The sequence below is a fragment of the Peromyscus leucopus genome, chromosome 20 (genome assembly GCF_004664715.2).
Source record: "Peromyscus leucopus breed LL Stock chromosome 20, UCI_PerLeu_2.1, whole genome shotgun sequence".
Classification (NCBI taxonomy): Eukaryota; Metazoa; Chordata; class Mammalia; order Rodentia; family Cricetidae; genus Peromyscus; species Peromyscus leucopus.
Window position 1 is genome coordinate 2,279,632 of NC_051080.1, and position 17,063 is coordinate 2,296,694.

The 17,063-nt window shown below is 45.0% G+C and overlaps 1 protein-coding gene across 3 annotated transcripts; it reads left to right on the forward strand.

Moving 5' to 3' along the window:
* Positions 1-360: 360 nt before the first annotated feature.
* LOC114696577 (keratin, type II cytoskeletal 6A-like) lies at positions 361-4,680 on the forward strand. Of its 3 annotated transcripts, XM_028874380.2 has the most exons (9): positions 361-927; positions 1,481-1,695; positions 1,993-2,053; positions 2,209-2,304; positions 2,514-2,678; positions 3,099-3,224; positions 3,367-3,587; positions 3,798-3,832; positions 3,932-4,680. In XM_028874380.2, exons 1-9 carry the CDS (start codon positions 421-423, stop codon positions 4,162-4,164), a joined length of 1,659 nt encoding a protein of 552 aa, XP_028730213.1. In that variant the 5' UTR covers positions 361-420; the 3' UTR covers positions 4,165-4,680. The 3 variants fall into 3 exon arrangements, with proteins under 3 accessions (XP_028730213.1, XP_028730212.1, XP_037053241.1); XM_028874379.2 differs by having other exon boundaries at positions 3,798-4,656; XM_037197346.1 differs by lacking the exons at positions 1,993-2,053; positions 2,209-2,304 and having other exon boundaries at positions 1,481-1,612; positions 2,589-2,678; positions 3,932-4,656.
* Positions 4,681-17,063: the final 12,383 nt, after the last annotated feature.

Below are 17,063 nucleotides of genomic sequence, written 5' to 3' on the forward strand. Positions count from 1 at the left end.
TTGGCATAAGAAGACAGTAGGTCTCGAGGATCTCCATAGGAGAGAGGGGCAGGCAGGGAGCAGAGGGATCTCAGCACATTCAGCAGGACCTGCAGAACCTTTGAGTCGGTGACTAACTGAGATACAGTGAATAAACAACTGATTTACTGTATGGGTCAAGTCAAAACTGGAGGCAGAAGGATTTTCCCTGACTAAAGGAAGCCAAAACTGCAACCTCAGTATTTCATAACATTTTGAATAATCTAGGTGTGACCTAGCTGTGTGTAATTCCCTGCCCTTCCCACTCTGCAAGCTCACCTTCAGGACCAAGCCCAGCCCATCTATACTATATATAAGCAGCTGCCCAGAGCCTATCAAGCTCATCTGCTCAGCTCTTCTCTGTAGTCTCTCCACTTTACAGACTTCTCATCTCCAGGAACCATGTCTACCAAATCCACCATCAGGAATCAAACCAGCCACCGAGGCTTCAGTGCCAGCTCAGCCAGAGTCCCTGGACTCAATCGTTCTGGCTTCAGCAGTGTGTCTGTGTGCCGCTCCCGAGGCAGTGGTGGCTCTGGGGCCATGTGTGGAGGAGCTGGCTTTGGCAGCAGGAGCCTCTATGGTGTGGGGAGCTCCAAGAGGATCTCCATCGGAGGAGGCAGCTGTGGCATTGGGGGAGGCTATGGTAGCCGAATTGGAGGAGGCTTCGGCTTTGGAGGAGGAGTCGGCAGTGGCTTTGGATTTGGTGGTGGAGCTGGCTTTGGTGGTGGCTATGGGGGAGCTGGATTCCCTGTGTGTCCCCCTGGCGGTATCCAAGAGGTCACCATCAACCAGAGCCTCCTCACCCCCCTGAACCTGCAAATCGACCCCACCATCCAGAGGGTGAGGACTGAGGAGCGTGAGCAGATCAAGACCCTCAACAACAAGTTTGCCTCCTTCATCGACAAGGTGAGATGTGGTTCTTGCTAGAGCAGTCTACACAGGAGTAGACTTGAGGGAATGCCAAAGGCAGAGGTCTCAGAGGGAACATAAATTAGGCTTTGCTCAAACAAGGTCATTGTTTCTAGTTGACTCTGCCCTGGCTTTGTGCTCCTCTTTAGTTAGGCTGGCAGCTGGCAATCAGGGTCAGAGTTCCTCTCCTCAAGAAGTTGCCCCATAAGGGTGTCTGATTCCAGCAGGCTGATATTAGCTGAAGGCTCACAAAGAAGGATTGTACTGAGACAGAAGTCTCTATAGTCCAGTTTGGGAGCCATCCTAGGTTCACACAATGAACTAAACCACACCCCAGTGAGCACTGCCCATACTGCCTGTGCCCTTCCTGAGAGCTCTGTCTTCCTTACGGGGATGATGTTGGGAGCTTCACTCTGGTTGTCCCTGTAGACCCAGAATCAGGTACTACCCTGAAGGGGTCTAGACAGACAGCCTGAGAGGAGGGTCACACTAATGAATGGGATCACTGAAGAATGAAACTCAAACTTCTTCTCACACTCTGCCCCTCCAGGTGCGGTTCCTGGAGCAACAGAACAAGGTCCTGGACACCAAGTGGACCCTGCTGCAGGAGCAGGGCACCAAGACTGTGAGGCAGAACCTGGAGCCATTGTTTGAGCAGTACATCAGCAACCTCAGGAGGCAGCTGGATGGGCTCCTAGGGGAGAGGGGCCGCCTGGACTCAGAGCTGAGGAGCATGCAGGATACAGTGGAGGACTACAAGAACAAGTGAGTTAAGAAAAGAACACAGATTGTCAAAGTTCATGGTAATGAAGGCCCAAATCTAGACCCAGATTCCATGAATTAAGGAAGCTCAGTCATAACAATTAAATGACAATTTATTGCCGAAGAGCAAGAGAATAAGACCCTGCAGGGTTGTAGGAGGCTATGGGGGAGAAAAGGAATGATATTCAATAACAACAAATTCATCTTTGGCATGATTTGCACATATTGCACTTATAGAAGTTGGGGTAGGGTCAAGGGCTGCCTGTGATGCCACAATGTGTCGAACCCTCCCTCTTGTAGATACGAAGATGAAATCAACAAGCGCACAGCAGCAGAGAATGAATTCGTGACCCTGAAGAAGGTGAGCTGACTAAGTCACAGGGGTGGTTTCTCTGCTGATGGAGAGAAATGCTTTGCTTGTCTGGTCCATTCCAGAGAATGGTTGCCAGGGAGATGGAGGAAAATAGGCTGGGCAAGAGAGTTAACCAGATTCCATGTTGTTAACTCTTTCCTCAGGATGTAGATGCTGCCTACATGAATAAGGTTGAACTGCAAGCCAAGACAGACAGTCTGACAGATGAGATCAACTTCCTGAGAGCTCTCTATGATGCAGTAAGTCACCCCTGTCACTCTCTCTCTCTCTCTGTATCTCTCTGTTTCTCTCTTTCTCTCTTGTTCTCACTCTCTCTTCTACTGTCCTTCTCCCTCTTCTACTCTGTCTCCATTCTATTTATTTTCTCCTGTGCAAACTGAGAGTGGGGTGTTGGGAACATCTGTAATCCTCACATCCAAAGCTGATGTTGCCTCTTTCTGTTCTGTAGGAACTGTCTCAGATGCAAACTCACATCTCAGACACCTCTGTGGTCCTCTCCATGGACAACAACCGTAGCCTGGACCTGGACAGCATCATTGCTGAGGTCAAGGCCCAATATGAGGAGATTGCTCAGAGGAGCCGGGCAGAGGCTGAGTCTTGGTACCAGACAAAAGTGAGTATTGAATGGAGGCTGATCAAGGGTATCTGGGAATAAAATGAATCTGTAAGTCTCTGACGTCATTCGAGGTTAGAGATCTACTGAGAAGAACCTGGGATCCTGAAATAGCAAATGGACTTTGCACTTGTGTTATGGAGTTATATTGTACTCCAAGAATCAAAAGAAACCAGAGGTAGAATGAAGGTTGCCATAAATGGGGCCCACGCTCTCTTTGCTTGAGCTGTACTCAAAATACTGGTCCTCATGAGATTACATAGAACATTTTCAGTCCCCAAAGAAATATATAGTCCATGTTCCCCAACAGCTTCTCTTGAGGAAAAGGTATAACATCAATGATAGTGCATGGCACTCAGAGGTGAATTTGCTTTCACATACAAAACTCACCTAAATGCTCTCTCTTCAACTGATCTTCAGTATGAGGAGCTGCAGGTCACAGCCGGCAGACACGGGGATGACCTGCGCAATACCAAGCAGGAGATTGCTGAGATCAACCGCATGATCCAGAGGCTGAGATCTGAAATCGACCACGTCAAGAAGCAGGTAGGATAGTCAGAAAAATTCAGAGGTTGCTGTCTATTATTTCTGGTGCTCTAGACTCTCACTCAATAGGAACAAAGATCTTGGGCTCCCCCTCTCAAGAGAACCACATTTCAAGTTGGTTTTTCTTACTCTCTCTGCCCAGTGTGCCAACCTGCAGGCTGCCATTGCTGAGGCTGAACAGCGTGGGGAGATGGCTCTCAAGGATGCCAGGGGCAAGCTTGAAGGGCTGGAGGATGCCCTGCAGAAGGCCAAACAGGACATGGCCAGGCTGTTGAAGGAGTACCAGGAGCTCATGAATGTCAAGCTGGCCCTGGACGTGGAGATTGCCACCTACAGGACGCTGCTGGAAGGAGAGGAGTGCAGGTGAGGGCATTCACCCCTCCCCCAGCCCCTGAGGGCACCTCCATGATGCCAGGCACTGAGCACAAGATGAGGGAACACCAGCTGTGGCCACAATGGCTCCATTCAGGAACCCTCTGCTGGGATTCTCTGTGAACCGTCACCAGACTGAGGGTTCCCACAGGGGCCGAGGTGATGGCTCCCTGGTTCTCACCTGCTCTGTTCCTCTTCCAGGCTGAATGGTGAAGGCGTTGGACCAGTCAACATCTGTAAGTACTCTGCTTGCTGCCTCCCCTTGCCCTGCCTTGTGCCTGGCTCACTGGACAGAGTGGCTCACCGTGTCCCTTGTACCGTTCCCTCCTCAACAGCTGTGGTGCAGTCCACCATGTCCAGCGGCTATGGCAGCGCAGGTGGTGCCAGCAGCAGCCTGGGCCTGGGAGGAGGCAGCAGCTACTCCTACAGCAGCAGCCATGGCCTTGGAGGTGGCTTCAGTTCTGGCAGTGGCAGAGGCATCAGCGGTGGCCTCAGCTCCTCTGGTGGCAGCTCCTCCACCATCAAGTACACCAGCACCTCCTCCAGCAGGAAGAGCTACAGGCACTGAAGTCCCTGCCACCAGAGCTGGTCCCTGACCCAGACCCCTGGCTGCAGAGCCCTGTGCTCAGGGGCTGTCCCTGCTGGCCTCCCACCTCTACTCTCTGATTAGGGCTGGGGAGCTAAGTCCTTGTTGCTCCTCTGTCTTTCCCCACTGGGTCGCCATGACTCATCTTCTGATTCTCATCCTCTGACTTCACATCACAGTTCACTCACATTTGGTACTTCAAGTTGTATTTAGGTTTCCAGGCTCCTGCCTCCCTGACTCTGTCTCCAACGATACTTGTGAAACGATGTCCCTGTCCTTTTCCTTCTGGAAACCATTGTCTGGGTCCTACTCAACATAATGGGAGCTTCCCTTTAGTTTCCTGTTGTCCTACAAAAGCCCAGCTTCAATGTCACGAAGCTCTCTGGCAGTACCTGTGATAACCTAAGTCAACAGTCCTGTGATGTATGGAGTTCGTGCTCATGTGACCTCTCCTCTGCTCTTTGCTTTCTTGAAATTGCTAAATAAAGCAGGTTTATAACATAATGACTTCCTCCGTTTTTTTTGTATTTTTTTTTCGCAAATTGTTTTATATAGAAAGTCTGCAACCTTGATAGATGAGGTCCTTTTAGGGTATATTTACTGCTCACATTCCAAGTTCTGTATGTCTTTATCATAAATATATATATTTCAAATTTATAATTATGTTTAATTTTAATACATTTAAATTAAAACATAATTACATCAAATTCCCTCTTTATTTTCCACCTCCTTTTAGGTACCGTTACTCCAAATCCTCCCATGGTCCTCCATTTTTCAAATTCATAGCTTTTTTGGAGAGCCTATATTTCCTCATTATCATATGACAATTTTTAACACATATGTTCCCCCATGTGTTTCACTCTCCTTCTTTAGAGAGAGTTGACAAATGTGAGTTGATTGTTCCTTCCCACGTGAATTGTCTCCCTGTCAGTGAGAACAAGAATCTGGCAGACAGTTAGTGTACACTTGGCTTTAACCGCCCTTATCAGGAGTGAGTGGTGAGCTCTCCCTGATGTGATCACTGGCACCTCTTCCCCTCTGTACACACTCAGCCAAAGCATTCAGGTGGAGAAACACATCCATGCACCACCATCGCAAGAGCCCTTTGAACAAGAGAAGAAGGCATTTGTTTTAGAACTACAGCTGTTCATGAGCAAGAAGCTTGCAGACAGTTAGAGAACAGTCAATTAATATTGCTTCTTCTGAACTGGAACAGCATTTCTGGAAACGCGCCCTGAAAAACAGCATAAACAGGCCATGGTATTCAGACATGCCAATCATCCCACCTACAACTGGGGAAGACTAGTGACATTCGACCTAGTCAAATTAAGGAAGCCAAGAATCCTGAAGCAAATCCTGAATTTATCATTTTGGGACACGTAAAGGCTTTATGAGAATATCTCCCTCCTTCTCATACGTCTAACCATCCCCTTGGATATTCCAAGAACCTGAGTTTCTATGTGGCTCACAGCTCACAACCTTCTGGTAATTCTATCTAGAGGATCTGACCAACTCTTCTGGCCTTCAGGGGAATCAGGCACACAAGAGGTTCACAGACATTCATTCAGGCAAAACACCAGGACACATTTTATTAAGTTATTAGGAGAAAAAGGATTATGGGATAATGATAAGTTCTGTTAAACTATTCAAGATCTATGACCTACATAAAACAAGAGTTAAATATATTTACAAATGTGAATAATCAAAATATTTAAAAAAATAATACTAACAAGAGTATAGGAAAATCAATCATTTCTGTTATATTTAAGTTATTTTATGTATAGGACTAGTTTTGTGAATGTAAGTATGTGTAACATGTGTTTGTGTGGTGCCCTTAGAGGTCAGAAGAAGACATGGGATTCTCTAGAACTGGAGTTATGCATGGTTATGATTGACCATGTGGATGTTGGGAGCTAAAGTCAGGTCCACTGCAGGAGCAACAAGTGTTATTCACCAGTGAGCCATCTCTACAGCTCCTTGAATCATTTTTAATGTAAATACATATATGTATATATACATATGTAAAGACATATGGTTATGTTATACATATACACAAAACAGCCTATCTTTAGATATAATATGAATTAATTACTGAAGAAATCATATTTTTTGAGATCTGCTTTCAAATATTATAGGGTTGGTGAGCGAACTGATTCGAAACATGAAAAAATAAGGCTGGTGTGAGCTGTTTGGTGGAAACTGGTGACAAGGGTGTGGAACAACATGTGGTTGACTCCTGTATTTGTTGAGATGGGGTCTAAAGGAAAATAGGTCACAGTTCACATTCCTAATTGCTGAAGTCAGTGACAGCCTCTCTGTTGGCATAAAAGGACAGTTGGTCTGGAGGATCTTCATGGGAAAGAGGGGCAGGCAGAGAGCAGAGGGATCTCAGCACATTCAGCAGGACCTCCAGAACCTTTGAGTGGGTGACTAACTGAGATACAGTGAATGAACAACTGATTTACTGTACCCAAATTAAGTTATAACTGGATGCACGATAATTTTCCCTGACTAAAGAAAGTCAAAACCACAACATGAATACTTCATAACATTTCTGAGGAATTTAGGTGTGAGCTCACTGTGTGTAATTCCCTGCCCTTCCCACTCTGCAAGCTCACTTTAGGACCAGTACCAGCCCATCTATACTATATATAAGCAGCTGCCCAGAGCCTATCACTCTCATCTGCTCAGCTGTGCCCTGCGGTCTCTCCACTTTACAGACTTCTCATCTCCAGGAACCATGTCTACCAAATCCACCATCAGGAGTCAAACCAGCCACCGAGGCTTCAGTGCCAGCTCAGCCAGAGTCCCTGGACTCAATCGTTCTGGCTTCAGCAGTGTGTCTGTGTGCCGCTCCCGAGGCAGTAGTGGCTCTGGGGCCATGTGTGGAGGAGCTGGCTTTGGCAGCAGGAGCCTCTATGGTGTGGGGAGCTCCAAGAGGTTCTCCATCGGAGGGGGTAGCTGTGGCATTGGGGGAGGCTATGGTAGCCAAGTTGGAGGAGGCTTTGGCTTTGGAGAATATCCCCCTCCTTCTCATACTTTTAATCACATCCTGTTAATAGTCCAAGAACCTGGGTTTCTATGTAGAAGGCCTGGAGTGGTGGTTTCACTCCTGTCTGTCCAGTCCTGATTTAATGTCATGAATAAGTAAGGGGAACCTGAACCCCAGTGTAAGGTCAATCAGTTCATTCCTTCCTGGGGCTACCTCCATCCCATTATCCCCTAAAATAGACGCCATCATCCTAACCCCCAAGTCCTCAAAGCAATGGAGAAATTGTCTTGAGTTTTGGTGCTGGGTGTTGACTTCTCTATCATTTTCTGTTGGTTTGACCTTCGCTGCTCTCCAAACGACCCTGGACACTCGCCACCCTGGGTTCTCTTCCCTCTCTGCCCAGAACTCCTCAGAAAGCAGAAAGGTGAAGACTGGTTTCTGTAATCTAAGCTCTTCATGACACATGCCATATATGGGAAACAACAGAAAAGAAAATCAGTGAGAGAGAAAACAGTATATAGAAAACACTGAAGCCCCCAACGAAATCTGCCGAGATCTACAGCTGGAAGTCTGTAAAACGCCAAGGGGGCTGTCTAAGAGGCCAGTCCACAACCTGACAGCCCATGTTCACAGGTTAGAAGACTGAACACTGTTAAGATGCCAACCTCTCTATCTGCATTCTGCATCTTGGTATAATATATAATGCTTAATATGTAATATCTAATTGTAACATAACATATATATTCAGTGCAACACTAATTTCGATTCCAGCAAGCTATTTTGCAAACAACAGCACACTGAATGAGGTTTCTATGGAAAGGAGAAGTCTTGGCACTCTTTAGTTCAAAAGCAACCGAGGAAGGAAAAGGTTTATCTTATCTTGTGGGGAGAAGAGGAAGCCCCAGTGACTGAATTCCTGAGTAAATATGTATTGACATGAGTATAGTCATCAAGAACCCTAAGGCCTTGTACCCATGGGAAACTGGTAAAGCCGTTCCCCATATGGGCTATGATCTGGTGACTCTAACTAGTGTCAAGATGATGTAAAGTGTTTAGGACACTTTATATCGTTGGTATAAAGTGATAGAGGGCATTTGTAGGGGGTGAAGTGCTTACATGGGAAACTCTCATGTGTGATAGCATGATATTTATACTTTGGTCAAAACATCTAGATTATGTTTTTTAAATGATTTCATTTGTTTATTGCTGTGGGATGGTCTGTATGTCAAATTGCTCTGATTGGTCAATAAATAAAACACTGATTGGCCAATGACTAGGCAGGAAGTATAGGCAGGACTAAGAGAGAGGAGAAAAAGAACAGGAAGGCAGAAGGAGTCACTGCCAGCCGCCACCATGACAAGCAGCATGTGAAGATGCTGGTAAGCCACGAGCCACGTGACAAAGTATAGATTTATGGAAATGGATTAATTTAAGCTATAAGAACAGTTAGCAAGAAGCCTGCCACGGCCATACAGTTTGTAAGCAATATAAGTCTCTGTGTTTATTTGGTTGGGTCTGAGCGGCTGTGGGACTGGTGGGTGACAAAGATTTGTCCTGACTGTGGGCCAGGCAGGAAAACTCTAGCTACAGTTTATTTTTGTATGTGTAGGTGTTTTGCCTGTATGTATGTTCCTGTACCATGTGTATACCTTGGTACTGTGGAGGCCAGAAGAGGGCACCAAATTTCCAGGGCACCTGGAAATTTACAAACAATTGTGAGCTAGGTGCTAGGAACTGAACCCAGGTCCTCTGTAAGAGCTCTTAACTGCTGAGCCATCTCTCTAACCCCCTTGTTTTTTGTTTTTCAATCAATATAGCTTTTATCGGTTAAACCATAATTGTATAGATTTATGAGATATAATAAGTTTCCAAGCAGGTATATGAAAAGGAATAGAGAACCTTCCAACAAACATACCCACCATTCTATCATATTTTGGTTAGATATTTAAATTTTACTCTTCTTTTCTTTTTGAAAGGTGCCATTTTTCTTTAGTGAACACTATTGTGCAGTCAGTCTACAAGTATCCCTCTTACTCACCCAAAAGCTTTTCCTTTTCATCTGCAACTTCCCTCTCCTTTGATGGCTCCCCTCCCCCATCCTAGTAACCAATTCTACTCTCTAGCTCTTAACCTCATTTAAACTCTACACAGAAGTAAAGTCACATGACAGTTTTCATTGTGTTCTTGGCTTCTCTTGCGTAGCATCATGTCCTCCAGGGAAGACCACTTTTGCCTTGAGTTTTAGAGCAGTTTTAGGTTCATAGCAAAATTGCTAAATCTGAAGACTCATAGTATAGTCTTTGTTCCCACAAAGACACAGCCCCACCAAATAATAAAACCACCCACACACAATGATACACTTGTTACCACTGGTGGATCACAATGTTGACATGTTACCATCACCCAAAGTCCACAGTCTGCATTAGAATCCACTCATGGCTTTGTGTCTTCTAATGGATTTGGAACATGCAAAACAGCAAGTGTCAACCACTACAATATTATAGAGAACAGCCTCACTCTGGTACTCCTCTATTATACATTCTAGATGAGTTCCATCTATACCTCCCTGCCTCTACCAAATCCTGACTCCCACTCAATGTGTTTATTGTTGCTGTCAGTTGTGTCTGGTGGTTGGAATCATGCAGAATATATCGTTCAATGTTAGCAGACTGTACATTCAATTTTTCTCTTTGCCTTTGAATGGATTCACAGATAAGTTTTTTGAGACACGTTTTCACTATATCATTTTGACTGGCCAGGAACTCCCTATGTAGACCAAGCTGGACTCCATTCACAGAGCCACTGGCCTCTGCCTACTAAGTGTTAGGATTAAAACTGTGAGCTGCCATGTCTGGCTCTAATTTTTTTAAATGATGAATGATATTCCACTGCCAGAAGGATGTCTTGGTTTATTCCACATTTTAGCAATTATGAATAAAGCCATAATAAACGTCCATATGCGTGTTTTTATTTTTCTGGCATAATTTTAACTCATTTAGGTAAATGTCAAGAAGTATGATTGTTGGATTATCTGGATACAGCATACTTAGTTGTGTTAAGAAACTGCACTCCTGCCTTGACGGTGGCTGGACCCTATTTTATCCTCTACCAGAAGTGACTAGGTGTCACCTGTTTCACAGCCTGTGGTGTCACAGTTCTGGGCTTGACCACGGTACTAGGTATACGGTGACATCTCGTTATTTGAATTAGCATTTCTCTGATGACAACTTGAGTATCGTTTATTTGTCACCTGTAAGGATAACTCAGTGAGCATCTTTGGAACACTCAGGTTGGTTTATAATCGAGTTGTTTGCTTCTAATTATCAAACTCTAAGGGGTTTTTTGCACTCTGGGCAGGGAAGCTGGTAGGGTAACCACAGACCTTCACTGTCCCTCCTCTCCTCAAAATCTACTCCCTCGGTCTCACTACTCCCTCTGTGGCAGATGACCTGCTACGGCCTTTCCTCACTCTGCCCCCACCCCAAGGGACCGAGCAGCTCATAATAGAACACTCTGCTCAATTTTCTGTCTCCTGTAGACACCCTACTCCCTTCAGGCCAGCCCCATTTCTAAGTGTCAGTTCCCAGTTCCTGGAAGTCCCACGAATCACACCCAGCAGGATCCCAAGAGAACTGCCTAAGAGGCAGCACACAGCCACCACACCCTCCTAAGCACCAGAGAGGGCAACAGAAACCAAGGAGCAACACACCCACCCAACAAAGGCAAGACCAGATATCGGCACCTTGAATTACAATCATCATAAACCAAGATGCCTAGGTGCCAGCACAAAAACCCAATCAACAGCAGCCATGACAATGTGTCTCCACCACAGCCAGGCATCCTACCACAGTAGACCCTGGGAACGGGAACATAGCTAAAGTACTGAACAAAGACCTAAAAACAGCCTTTATGGATATGACAGAGATCCCAGAGAGGAAATGAACTGATCCCTTAAAAATCTATGTAAACACAAACAAACGGGGGAAGGAAAGGAAGAAAATATTTCAAGACCTGAAAGTAGGAATAGAATCAAGAGAGAAAACCAAAGTGAGGGAAATCTAGAAGTGAAGAATTATGGAACTCAGACAGTAACCTCAGAGGCAAGCCTCACCAGCAGAATACAAAATATGGAAGAGAGAACTTCAGGCATTGAAGACATAATAGAAGAAACAGATATCTGGATGAAAGGAAATGTTAAATCTTAAAATATCCTGGCACAAAACATTCAAGAAATCTGGGGCACGATAAAAAGACAAAATATATGAATAACAGGAATAAATGGAGGAAAAGATACCCAGATCAAAGGCACAGAAAACATTTCAACAAATCATAGAAGGAAATTTCCCTAAACCGAAGGGGATGCCTTCTACAAGAAGTATACAGAACACCAAGTAGAATGGATTAGAAAAGAAATTCCTCACAGCATATAATAATCAAAACACTAGACATAAAGAACAAAAAAGAATAAAAAAGCTGCAAGGAGAAAAGACCAGATAACATATGAAGGCAGACCTGTGAGAATAGCATCTGACCTCTCAATGGAGACTCTAAAAGCCAGAAGGGCCTGGGCAGATGCTCTACAACTCTAAGAGACAACAGATGCCAGCCAGCACTATTAGACCCAGTAAAACTTCCAATCACGACAGATGGAAAAATAAGACACATTACGATAAAACCAAACTTAATCAATATCTATCTATAAACCCAGCCCTACAGAAAGCACTGGAAGGTGAACTCGAACCTAAAGAGGTTAAATACATGCAAGAAAACACAAGGAATAAGTAATCCCAGAGCAGCAAATCAAAAGAGAGGTAACACACACACACACACACACACACACACACACACACCACAAATAACACACACAGCCAAATAACATGAATTAAAAAAAAAATCACTGCTCACTAATAACTCTCAACATCAATTCCCCAATAAAAAGGGCACAGAATAGATGTGAAAAAAGGCTCCAACCTTCTGCTGCATCCAAGAAACACACTTTAATATCAAGAACAGACATCACCTCAGGGTGCAGATATAGAAAAAAGATATTCCAGGCAAACAGACACAAGAAACAAGCTGATATAGCCATTTTGATATATTACAAAATAGACTTCAAACCAAACCTGATCAGAAGAAATAAGGAAGGGTACAGCATACTATCAAAGGAAAAATCCACCAGGAGGAAACTGCAACTCTTCTTTCCCCAAGTATTGCATTTTATTCCACCAGTGTGAATGGCCAGGTTAGGGCAGTTCACAGACAGAATGGAAAATGAGTGGTGTACAGGGTTGGGAAGCAGGGGGCATTTAGGAGAAACTTCTAACCATTCAAGGATTTTTTTGGAAGTAATCTAAACACCCTGTGATTAGATGCAAGTTTGTCACTTAGTATGTTGTGCCCAGATCGTGACCCCCAGAGAGACCACCAAAGACGAGCATGCCGGAATGCAAAAGCAAGGTTTAATCGTGGATATCCAAAAGCAATACAAGCCTAGGCAGGGACTTCGTCCAATACACCCAACGCAGTGGAGGCTGGAGGAAGCGCCCACCTGTCTGCAAGCTCAGTTTTTAAAGGGAAAAGTCACAAGGTTACATCATTTAGGGGTGCTAGTACAGGTACAATTCTGATTGGCTCGCTTCTAGGGACTTCTAGAAATTACTTCTAAGGGAGTGGTTGCCCGCCACCATTTCTCATTGGCTGCCCTCAGGTGGGGGCATTTTTATGGTCAGTTACCCTGGAAACCAGGGAGAGGACATTCCATAGTCTGGCAGGCATTACCTCGTGACTATCTTGTGGCTCTGTACTTTTACACTTCCTGGTTTCTGGAATCTGAACTGACTGGTCTCAGTAACTTCTGGCCTGTTCCAGTAACTTATGGCCTGTAGCTAAAAGAAGCAGTCTTAGGCCTTTAGTTTTGGGGTGAGAGCATTTTGGTCTTATTTTGGTTCCACATTTCCCCCTTCTCATGTGCCTAATGGAACCCAATCATGGGTTTTGGACAGTTAGCTCCTAAGTATCCCTCTCTAATAATGGCCATGTATAGTTAGCCATCTTGTCTCTATGCCAGGGAGTTTCATTTTGACCCAGCATTTCAGCCTTTTCTGAACAGGGAATATGGGTGAAGAATTCTCTTCTGGAACTGCTTCGAGCTGGCATTGGGGCGCCGATGTCAGGGGGCCCCAAAAGGCTGAAAAGCTAGTCAAAGACTGGGCAAGGGAGCATTTGTCAGAAGCATGTAGCTGCCTGACCCCATAGGGACAGGGAAGAACCATGTTAGCTGGGCTGGTCCACGTCAGCTTTTAGCAAGTCTGGAGCTCACAGTCGTCTGGAGCAGTGGAGTCAGCGACTGAAACCTGGAGGTGACTGCCAGCCAAGTGGAAATCTGTTGAGACAAATTTAAACTAGGAACAGAAGTTAAAATTTATGAACTTATTTGGAACCCTTAGGTCCATACCCTTATTAATGGGAAAAGCAGTAGTCCAAGACCAGGAAAGAGGAAAAATACCATCTTTAGGAATACTTATCTGGGGTCCTTTTGACCTCTGCGAAGTGGGTCTAGGTTTTTATGACTCTTTTGATCCTTTGAGGCCTACTTACAAAATGACATAAAAGTTTTAGATACATTAGTATTACCAATCTGTACTGAAATCCATATTGTAGACAAAGCAGGTAATGGGTATCTTTAAAACAGCAGAAGTGGGCTCATGCCTTTGAGTCCCAACAAGTTACATTTAAATATGACATCTAAAACAAATCTAAAATATTGAGCTTGTGACTGAACAGTAAGAAGTCATTGCTCTACCAGCTCATCAGGACTCCTAAATGTTAAGCTCTGAACCATAGAACAGGAGAGTAATCTGAAACTTATCTCATTTTGGACTCATATCTGAACCTTTATGACTTACTTAAACTTTTATATCTTAGAACATTTTCCTAAAAGTGAGCTAACAAGCTAGCTATAGCCTTGCAGAAGGATCTGGTTGATGCTGCCATGCTGACAAAGTTAGAGCTAGCCTGGCCATCAGTACTGTCAGAGATCTGAGAAGGATAAACTATATCTGAGTGCAGACCAAGAAGCTTCCAATCCTATAAATTACAGGGACCAAACCCTACCCAGGTCTCCATAGCGTTGGAGGCACAAGTCAGAACAGCATCAGTCTTCTTCCGCCATCAGGTCCATAAGGCAGAATATTTTTCCTGTGGAATCGGGACATGGAAGACTGACCTTGATCACGCAAAAGGGTGCAATCAATTCCAGTGTCCTACTGCTTGTCCACAGTCTGGGCTGGGTCCTGGCGGCAGGCGTTGCATTGGGGCATCTTGCCCTGTGATCAGCGTTGTCATATTTCAGGCAGAGACGTTGTGGTGCCTCATATATAATCTTCTTTGGAGACCTTGGGTCACTGCTAGGATCTGGAAGCCTGTCTGATATAGTAAGCTTTTAGATCAACATTTAAATGCCATATTCTGCAGATCTCTGAAGTATGAGGGCTGTCCAGGTATATCTGAATAGACAAACTTTGTTTCTAATTACTTGTTTCAAGCTCAACCCTAAAAACATATGCAAGGGACTGAGTAGATGAGTAAACTTACATCAGTACTTACTTACCCTGACTACAATTAAAAAACTTGGTTACTTGTGACTGACTATTTATGTTCTCTAACAGTCTACAAAAGTAGCCTAAAAACAATGCTTTTAAGTTGAAGCTCTTCTAGCATCAAATACAGGTTCAGTAAAGAAACCAAAACAAAATATCATTATACAACATTCTTAAGCCTGAACGTACCTTGGGTAAGAAGAAACATTTTTTTTTAAGCCATTGGTTTTTAACTATAAAAACTGTTCTTAAAAGACTGAGATCTCTCAAATGTCTTCCACCACTGCAACTAGACTCTTTTTGGAACTCTAGTCCTGCCATACATTTGCAAACCTCAGCTGTTTCCTATGATTCCTTTATGTTGCAAAGTTTGGCTGCCAGAGCAAGGTATATTCCTGTGAATAAAAGCATTGATGTGCAGCTTTAATATTAATCAAATAAACATATGTTGCCATCTATTTAAATTCTCTAGAACACTTGGTAAAGTGTTGAACACTTGGTAAAGACATAAGTATTAGGTGTTAACCGGAGTAGATCTTTATAACCTTAGTAAAAGATGGCTGCCAGCCACATGGCTGCCCATGAGGTCACTAGCCAAGATGGAGGGAGCCACGTGGTTGCTGTTTAAAGCTCATTTTTCTAAACAATAATTACTTGCACACATACACACAGTTGGATCCAAGTTACACACATACATACGTACAGTTAAAGCTTGCTTACATTTTCAAGTCACATGCCTGTATACATACACACATAAGCAGTTTGCAGAATCATTAGCCATTCTTAAGATGAAAACCAACTGGAATCAACTTTTAAATTCAGTATTTGCAGGTATAAGAAACCTTAACAGTTTACATCACATCCTCTCTGACTTTCTACAACCTTCCATGTACCTTCAGTCCATAACTTTGATCCCTCAGACATTTACTCTAGACAAATTCCACCTTTTCTTTTCCTTCAAAACAGAAACTCTTACCAAAGTCTTTCTTGTGATTTCCCTCAGTACTCTAGATTATATTGTAAAGTTACAATATTTTAAACAACAACAGAAATACATGCATATACCATAACAAGAATAACTCAATTTGCATCAGCACTGTACCACAGACAAGAAACTGTTGGTGACATTCCATTCTTGGAGCCACACCTTGATCAAGTTTTAGCCCCAGGGCAGGTCTTGGGAGCCCCACCCAACAGCATGGAAGAGAACGGGGAAAGTGTGCACCATGGAGACAAAAGATTGCTGTTAACCTCAGATTTTCAAGTACATGAGAACGGCAGACTGAAAGTGACTCCATGCCCTGGCTGGGCCCACAGACCTGTAGGTCACTCCTCAGCTGTGACCCTGGAGGGGCAGTTTCTCCACCAGCCCCCACACTGAACTCCTTGAGGCTCCTGCTGGCTCCTGCCAGCTCTGCCCCATGTCCACACAGGAGCCCAGCCAGAACCTGCCGGCCATATCTGGGCCCCACAGTGCTCACAGCCCGCTCTAGCACAAAGCCATGCCTAGTTCCCATGCAGCCAAGCCTCTGCTCCACAGCTTTTTGAGCGAGCTGGGGCCCTGAACCCGCTGCATCTAGGCCCCTTGACGCTCACAGGCCGCCTAGCCCTCTCAGCGGCGCCCTGGGTCCCCGAAGTAGCAGCTGTGCAGCCGCTGCCTGCCGGACTCATTGCAGGCTTTCTGCTGCCTGCTGCCTGTGCTCTGGTCAGAGAGAGCAAGGAAGCAATGTTAGGTTAGTCTGTGCCAGTTCAACCACCGAAGGGGTCTCCATCCCTTCGGCTGGCAATCCGGCCCACAAGTCCCAATGCACACACAAGCTCAGGCATAAAACACTCACACATGTGGCCACAGTTCTCACACATTTATACATTTATGAAGGTATAACAAATAACACTGACGAACAAGATAGGCAGACAAAAAGGAAGAACAAGGGCCCTACAGATGGTCCAGGCAGACGAGAGTCCGGAGAGGGAGCCTCGATAATGCCAAAGACCTACAGATGGGACAGGGACAATTCTCCCGATCCCCAGATGGATCCAAACAGACGGACCCCTCATGGGCATCTCCCGATCCCCAGACGGATCCAAACAGACGGACCCCTCACGGGCATCCTAACAGACGGACCCCTCTCGGGCGTCCTATGACGGGGGGACCTGTGAGGACCCCCGCGTCCTGATGAGGGGTTGGAACGTCTTCCAACTCCTCCAGGTCACCTTACAGGCGCGTCCGCCAAGGTGAGCCTGTCAGATTCAACCGCCGGCTTCGGATAAGAAAATGAAAGTAAAAGGAA

What these genes read in the sequence shown, in the direction of transcription:
- LOC114696577 (XM_028874379.2), top strand. Translation starts at nt 421, where the DNA reads ATGTCTACCAAATCCACCATCAGGAATCAAACCAGCCACCGAGGCTTC. An exon ending in TTGCCTCCTTCATCGACAAG is followed by an intron (nt 928 to 1,480) that starts GTGAGATGTGGT and finishes CTGCCCCTCCAG; the next exon opens with GTGCGGTTCCTGGAGCAACA. An exon ending in TGAGAGCTCTCTATGATGCA is followed by an intron (nt 2,305 to 2,513) that starts GTAAGTCACCCC and finishes TCTGTTCTGTAG; the next exon opens with GAACTGTCTCAGATGCAAAC.